Source organism: Rhinoraja longicauda, unplaced genomic scaffold, assembly GCF_053455715.1.
Source record: "Rhinoraja longicauda isolate Sanriku21f unplaced genomic scaffold, sRhiLon1.1 Scf000218, whole genome shotgun sequence".
NCBI classification, from domain to species: Eukaryota; Metazoa; Chordata; class Chondrichthyes; order Rajiformes; family Arhynchobatidae; genus Rhinoraja; species Rhinoraja longicauda.
Genome location: NW_027601436.1, coordinates 64,307 through 72,579, shown reverse-complemented (window position 1 = coordinate 72,579; position 8,273 = coordinate 64,307). Strand labels below are relative to the sequence as shown.

The 8,273-nt window shown below is 48.6% G+C and overlaps 1 protein-coding gene across 1 annotated transcript; it reads right to left on the bottom strand.

The window, feature by feature from the left end:
• Positions 1–844: 844 nt before the first annotated feature.
• Positions 845–4,067, bottom strand: LOC144590582 (protein ELFN1-like). The gene has a single exon (XM_078395101.1). It carries the CDS (start codon positions 3,814–3,816, stop codon positions 1,453–1,455), a length of 2,364 nt encoding a protein of 787 aa, XP_078251227.1. The 5' UTR covers positions 3,817–4,067; the 3' UTR covers positions 845–1,452.
• Positions 4,068–8,273: the final 4,206 nt, after the last annotated feature.

The window sequence follows — 8,273 nt, the reverse complement described above, 5'->3', positions numbered from 1 at the left end:
TTTTTGTTACTGCAAGCTTAAAATACCAAAGGCAGTTTATTACATTGTTCAATAGAGCTAAGTGTCCATGGAAGCAACTGCTTGTCAATTTCAATTGCTTGTCAATTTCGATGGCTTGTCAATTTCTATGGCTTGTCAATTTCTATGGCCTCCCCACTGGATGGAGCAGCCTGTATTCTTAAAGAGAGTGGTGTCTGACTACTGCAGGGACGCTCGGTCGGATATAACCGAAATCTTTTATGAAGATATGTATAATATCGAGGGTTTACTATATCGTGGCTGTGACCTCATTGAAATCCCCCCCATTCACCAAAGTTCATTCTGAGCTAACTTTGTACTCAGTGGATATTACGCGTTGAAACGTTGCACGGTGGCAGCGCCCACTGATCGATATTCTCCACGGTACACCAGCTGCTGGAGGAACTCAGCGGGTTAGAACCGAAACGTAGTCCGTCCATTTCCTCCACCGATGCTGCCTGACCCTCTGAGTGCCAGCACCGCGTTGTGTTTTGCTCCTTGTGGGTCTATATTCACCTGAAACCTTCACTGGCTATGGAGTTATTATGTTCTCACCAGGCCCCGTATAACAGCGTTTGGCAAATACACTCCTCAACCTCCACTTATAGGGCGTGATGTTGTACAAATAGAGCACTTTCTAAACGTATCTTTTAATTTCCTCTCATATTTCCCTATTTGCTTTTCTCTCTTTCTGTCTCTCTCCCCCTTTGAATCTTTGCCCCCCGTGGGCAGTGCGGACTTTCCTCTCACTGAGAGAGCCGGTGTCTTGGACCAGTGAGAGTGCGACAGAAGAAACCATTCAGTTCATCTCTTTTTTTTGCCAGTCCAGTTTTATCCAATGCTTGCGGTCAGTGCTCAGACATTCATCGGAAATCAAACAAACTGTTCTGTAAAATCCACGGTTAAAACCTGGTACAAACAGGCGAAAAAACCCAGAAACATCATTGCAAATATAGAAATTTATCTGTACATAACTGCAGGGGGGGGGGGGGTTGGGGTTTTTACTGGTAAATATTACTGTACAACGCAGGGTGTGAGGAGTGTGTGCGCTACGATTACACAGTACAGTCCAGTCACAGTGTGCACTGTACAACGAACAATGCCCCATGTACACCACAGTGAGTCACAGTTACAGGAGAGAGTCATGCGATAAATAATATCTGATATTCCAAGGCTTCTGGGTGTCCTTATCTCCCTCGTTCCATCTTTATAAACATATATTATATTCTCATATATAATATATAGGTAGATATTTTCTCTCTCTCTATATATATATATGTATGAGTGGGTTTGTATAATATATGTTTGTAAATAATTATTTTACAGTTTTAAAGTTTAATTTCAAGAATATTTTCTTTTAAGAATAAAAACGGACACTTGGAACTTTTCCATTTTTTTTTCTTGTGCCCAATTTAGTCCCGGTAAATTTGGGGATCATGATTTGTGTTGGTTGCAAACCCCCTTCCAGTAATCTAGAATATCATGCAAATCCTCATCTGTGGCGAACTGGACTTTCTTTCTCAGCGCGTAGCCGGCGGCGAAGTATTCATCCTGCCCGTGCCACTTCTCGTGGGGTTTGTAGCGCTCCCACACGCCCTTGGAGGGTTTGCTGGAGTACTCCGGGCTGGAGGCGTAGCTGACGCTTTGATACTGTGGGGAGAACTGAGTGTAGGTCAGGTTCCTGCGGGCACGGGATCTCTTCGGCGTCTCCATCACACAAGGGCTGGGGCTCCTCGCCTGCTTCCTCTCTCCGGGGTGCAAGCCAGCGTAGAGGTGCGAGTGGTCACCGTAGGCTTGTATCTGGCCCGCTTCTGCTCTCCCAATTCTGCACGGAGTCCCGCTCATGACAGCACTGCGTGCCGGAGAGGTCCTTTCAATGTATTTGCCCTCCGGCTTGTACCTCGGGCAAGCGTAGATCTCGGAGCGCGCCGACCTGGGGCTACGCACCGAACAGTTGGACGCGTTGCTGGGGCACCTCGGCGGCGCGTCCATGCTGCTGTGCCTCTTCAGCGGGTGGTAACTGTCCCGGTACACGGGCGACAGGAAGCCTGGCTTGCTCATGGACTGCTCGGCCAGCAGGAAGCCTTGAGACTCCACCGACACGCCTGGGTCTGGCCCGAGGAAGGAGCTGCTCTCGGTCTGCAGGGCGTCGATGCAGTTGTTGATGATCAAGTTGACCTGGTCCACCTCCTTGGCGATGGTGGAGATCTCGGCCGCCGAGCCGTGGCTCTCCGCGAACATGCTCTCCAGCAGGTCCCGGTGGTACGGGTGGTCCGCCGTCCTGACGTCCATGTAGCTGCCCCGGCTGGTGGGGGGACTATCCAGCGCCTCTTGTACATCGTACTCGTCCAATGCCCCTGGCGAGGGCAGGAAGGGCAGGCGGGAGGACATCATGTCGGAGGGCGGCACGGGTTTCTGCGCCATCTGGGTGATGGTGATGGTCTCCAGCTCAGGGGCGTACTTCAGCTCAATGATGGTCTTCTTGGCATCTCCCCTCTTGCCCTTCACCCTCGCCTCCTTCTTCTTGCGCAGGCAGCAGTAGCTGACGCTGAGGAGGATGGCAGCCCCGAACAGGCAGCCCAGGATGGTCATGATGTAGTGAGTGGTGCTGGCAGCTGTGGGCAGCGGCTTGGCCCTGACCCTGGCCCGGGTGGAGAAGCTGACACAAGTCTGGTTGTAACGCCGGGAGTCGCGCACCGAGGCCACGCAGTAGGTGTAGTTGGTGTCGGGGGACAACTCTTCCACCTCGATCTCCTCTTCCTCGGTGCCCAGGCTCTTCACGTCTCTGGCCACGCTGTTGTTGTACTGCACCAGGAGGCTGGGAGAGGCGGCTGACGGGGAACTGCGGACAAGAAGAGTGGCCCTGGTGTAAGTCACCTCCTTCAGCTTCAGCTCAGGAGTCACCTCCACCCTGATGACCGGCGTCTGGAAGGAGATCAGCGGCGTCGACTCCTCGCCCGACGGGCAGTCGTCCGCCTCGCAGGGGCTGTCGGAGGCGGTGGTGGTCGTGGGCTTCTCCGTGTACGGAGACCTGGGGTCCAGAGGGTAAAGGTCTTCGTTGCACATGAGGGCCAAGGAGGTCAGGGCATCTCTGGAGCCAGCCTGGCCTTGCCCGAGCAAAGGGCAGCCGGCAAACTCGATGGGAGCCGTGCACAGGGTGCGGTCGTAGTTCCTGGTGGCGTTGTTGAACTGCACCAGCCACTTGAGGAAGCCCAGCAGCTGGCAGGAGCAGTAGAAGGGGTTGCCGTACAGCTCGCAGGTGGAGAGTTTGCCGAGGCCCAGGAAGGTGGAGCTTTCCAGCGACTGCAGCCGGTTCATGGACAGGTCGATGTTCATCACGTTGGGACACTCCCAGAAGGAGTTTGGACTCACCACCTCGATGAGGTTGGCCTGGAGGTAGAGGTACTCCAGCCTGCCCAGTCCACGCAGGATGCCCTCGGTGATGTTGCGAAGCTTATTGAAGCCCAGCTGCAAAACGCGCAGGTTGTACTGGGCGGAAAAGGCTCCATCCTCGATGTAGGAGATCTGATTCTTGGTCAGGTTGAGTTCTGTCAGGTTGCCAAACCTGTTGAGCGAGGAATATTGCACACTTCTGATCTTGTTCTCGTTTAGACGGAGGTCCACGATGGTGCTGTTGATGTGCTGAGGGATGGATTCGTAAGGGGGCTGGTTTTGACTGCAGATTGCAAGCCAAACAAATCCTTTCTCTCCTTCGATGAGCCAGCAGTCACCAGAAACAACAACAGCGTTCATCAGCGATGCGAGGCAGACCCAGAGAGCGAGGCTTTGCAGAGCCATCCCCTTATGCTCCGAGGATTTGATGGCAAAGACTTCGTGATAGCAGCAACTGCTAAACAAGTAACTTATTCTGTGGGCCGAGAGACAGAACAGCTCTCAAACCTCTAGCCGTGCAACTGAAGTGCCGTTATTTCCCTATCCATTCTTCAGCTTCTCCTGCGCCTTTGCTAGTTTTGTATTCCCAGCTCATCTCTTCAGACAATTTCATCCGCTTTTCTGGAAAACAAAACACCGAGAGGCAATGTGAAGATAATTGGGCAACATTTGTTACTCGGATCGCTTTGCTATTTAAGAACTCTCTCCGAGAAAGAACCAGTACATATCCGGGTTTGTCTATTTCAGAACGATGTTGACCTTCCCAACTCAGGCTAAACCTAACCCCCCTCTGCACTACCCCTCACCTTAATCCCAATCCCTCTTCCTAACAACCTTAACCCATTGCTAACCTAACCCTTCTACTCAGATGCGGGAAGATTGTTCCCGATGTTGGGGTAGTCCAGAACCAGGGGTCACAGCTTAAGGATAAGGGGGAAGTCTTTTAGGACCGAGATGAGAAAACATTTCTTCACACAGAGAGTGGTGAGTCTGTGGAATTCTCTGCCACAGAAGGTAGTTGAGGCCAGTTCATTGGCTATATTTAAGAGGGAGTTAGATGTGGCCCTTTTTGCTAAAGGGATCAGGGGGTATGGAGAGAAGGCAGGTACAGGCTACTGAGCTGGATGATCAGCCATGATCATATTGAATGGCGGTGCAGGCTCGAAGGGCCGAATGGCCTACTCCTGCTCCTATTTTCTATGTTTCTATAGCCCCAGCCCCTTACATTACCCTTCCTAATCCCAACCCCTTTCCCCAATTTAATCCTTACCGTACTCCTCATCCCTTCCCGCTTTCCATCCCAAATTCACTTCCTAACCATAGCCCCTACCTCTTTTACTCCAGTTCTCAGCACCGATCCCCTCCCACATCCCATCCTAGACCTCACCCTTCTTACTAACCCAAACTTCTTCCCCTAATCCCAACCACTCCCCTGTCCCTAACATATTGACCCCTCTCCTAATTCTAATTTCCTTTTAAGAGTAATTCTCCCCACCTCCTCCCTAATCCTAAATAAACTCCCAACCCTGAATACTGTGGCCTGTTTCATGGGTTCATATGATAGGAGCAGAATTAGGCCATTTGGCCTAAGTCTACTCCATCATTCAATCATGGCTGATTATTTTCTCCTCTCAACCCCATTCTCCTGCCTTCTCCCCATAACCCCCTGACACCTGTACTAATCAAGGATCCATCTATCTCTGCCTTTAAAATTTCCATTGATTTGGCCTCCATGTGCTTCTGAGGCTAAATTCTAGAAATGCTATTTCTAGAATTTAACTTTGTATTTGATCTTTGGAATCGGGAAGCATGTATATGTGGAGGTTGTTTGATTAGTTAAACAGTGAGGAACAACTTCTGCTGCCAGGAAGGTCAATAACAAGAGGGCACCAGGTCAAAGTAGCAGGATAGAGAAAATGGACAGAAAGATCAAGGGGGAGTTAGAAGGAAATTTTCCAGCATAGAACACATGGCCCCAAAGTGGAAACAGATTCTATCATAACCTTCAATGGGAAATTAGATAAAAATGAATACAAAATGCAGGGCAATGGAGAAAGTGCAGGGGACGGTGGAATTAGATGAATAGTTCTTTCAAAGAGACAGTATGTTTCTTCCCTCTCAGCTGAATGTACTGTAACATAAGTCTCTCGCTTTTCCTCGCTCAGATGCTGCTAGACAGTGAATAAACATCGGTTGTGTTTGGGATGAGTTTAGAATCTAGCGGCAGGGAGAGTGGTGATGCTGCTTCACTGAAGGATCTGTGAGCTTTAAACTTGTACACTGTTGTTTTTCACAGCGTGCAAAACTGTTCCCATTATTTACCTGCGATGAAATGCCCAGCTCTCTGATCATTATTGAGTTACCTCTGATGGATTATACCTCTCATCCTTGCAGAGAACTCAATAACACACGACGCCCATGAGGGCTGGGGGGTGAAGTCAGAGAATGGCGCAGTGTGGAGGGATGCGACCTGTAGTTATCCATGCAGCTCCTGTTCTTGTGAAAGTTTCTGTGGTGTGTGAGGATGGGTCGAAGTGGGTGTGTGAGTGCCAGTGCGTGTGAGGAAATAAATTGTGCATGTGAGTGAATGTGCACTTGCCTGTGTGTGAATATGGACCTGTAAGTTTGTATGTGTTTCTATGTTTGTGTGACTGTCAGTATGTATACATATCTTTGTGTATGTATGTGTGTGTACATGTGAGAAAGGATGTTTGCACCTGAGTGAATGTAAAACTGCATGAGTGCATGTGTGTGTATTTACATGTGTAGGGGAAAGAGAGCAAAATTCATGGTCAGCAGTGAATCCTGCTCTCCCGGACGTTTCGAGATGCCCTCAATGTGCTACATTTACCTGGCTGCATCACTCACATATCTGATGTCAGGCTCCTGAAACAGCCATCTTATATTCCAAAATGTGTAGGAAGGAACTGCAGATGCTGGTTTAAATTGAAGATAGACACAAAATGCTGTAGTAACTCAGTGGGACATGCAGCATCTCTGGAGAAAAGGAATAAGATGGGTCCCGACCCAAAATGTCACCCATTCCTTCTCTCCAGAGATGCTGCCTGTCCCGCTGAGTTACTCCAGCATTTCTATGTCTGTCTTCGGTTTAAACCAGCATCTGCACTTCCTTCCGACGCATGCGTCTATCTTATATTCCAAACGTAGACACAAAATGCTGGAGTAACTCAGGGATCAGGCATCATCTCTGGAGAGAAGGAATAGGTGACGTTTCAGGCCGAGACCTTTCTTCAGACTGATTGTGGTGGTGGGGGGGATAAAGGAATGGGAATGTCAAAGACTTGAGGGAGTAGCTTTAAGGTCAGAGAGGGGAAGTGCAGGGTGTCTTTTACACAGAGAGTGGTGGGTGCCTGGAACTCATCATCCAGGGGTGGTGGTGGAAGCAAATGCAATAGTGATGTTTAAGTGGCTTTTAGATAGGTAAGACAGGAAGGAATTAGTATAAAAAATAAGTTTATTTTGCTTTAGATTTTTTATGAGCACTGGAATCTAAAGCTACAGACATAATAGCCCGAAGTTGAATTCATGCCCATCAACAAGGGGCTGTGTAGGTTTCTTAAACTAAATGATTGAATCTATAAAAGGCAGTTGGGACTAACTGGATGTTTTAATTTTTTTAGGTTTAGTTGAAGCAGAAATAATACTTTCATTTAAGAGGTTTTAGATAGGCACAGGGATATGCATGGAATGGGGGGTTATGGATCAGGTGCAGGCAGAGAGATTAGTTTAACTCGGCCCACAATGTCCATGCCGAACGGCATGTTCTTCTGCTGTTTGTTTCATGTTCAATGCTGTGTGAGTGTCAGTGTGAGGGTGTGCGTGTATGCGTGTGTGTGTGTGAGTGCATGTGAGCGTGTGGATGTGTGTGTGTGTGTTTGAAAGTTGGAGAGAGTGTGTGTGTTTGTGTCCAAGCAGCCAGACATTTTTGTGATCCAACGTGACAAATTATTTCTTAATAGTCCAGGGGCCAGGTGGAATTTGGGCAATTTCTAACATTGCATGTTATTTAACAATACTGGAAGAGGGGGAGGATGAAGCCTGAGCAGGAGAATGGTCTCAATACCACATCCCTGCTCCAGCATGATGACATCAATGACCACATTTAAGATATCATGAAAGGTACGTTTCCATCACACACCACAGGTGCTCCGATTCTACCTGCATAACTCTAACCTCCATGGTTTACTACCCATTCCCTATGCTTCCTTACAAATGAGCTCCTTGACCAAATCTCCCTGTAGCTGCAGAAGAGACCATGGAATTGTTACGGTGCAGGTGAGGTGGGAACCTTTCAGCCACTGAGTTCAAACTGGACTCTGTGGCTTGGTCTTGGTTTCATTTGTCTGATTACACAAGATGCCTGTGAAATGCTTTGAACTATTTAACCATCGTTGCTGTGCAAATGCAGATTTTGTTAATGAAATATATCACAACCTGTGGCTCCTCTTTGCACCTTCATCAAGATTCATCAAGATAGCATTTAACTCCAATGTTTACTGGGGCCTTGTGTTTTTGAGTGGGAACAGGCTTTTCGACCCTTCAGCCCACTGAGTCCATGCCGACCATTGAAAATCCATTCACACTAGTTCTATGTTATCTTACTTTCTCATCCATTCCCTACACATTAGGGGCAATTTTGCAGTGGCCAATTAACCTGTAAACCCGCACATCTTTGGGACGTGGGAGGAAATCTGGAGGAAACCCACATAGTCACACGGAGAACATGCAAACTTTACACAGACAGGAACCAAGGTGAAGATCAAACCCAAGTCTCTGGTGAAATGAAGCAGCAGTTCCATCAGCTGCACCACTTTGCAGCCCTTGAGGAACTTTTGTTGTCC

Coding starts and splice junctions, on each gene's coding strand:
- LOC144590582 (XM_078395101.1), bottom strand. CDS start 3,816: ATGGCTCTGCAAAGCCTCGCTCTCTGGGTCTGCCTCGCATCGCTGATG.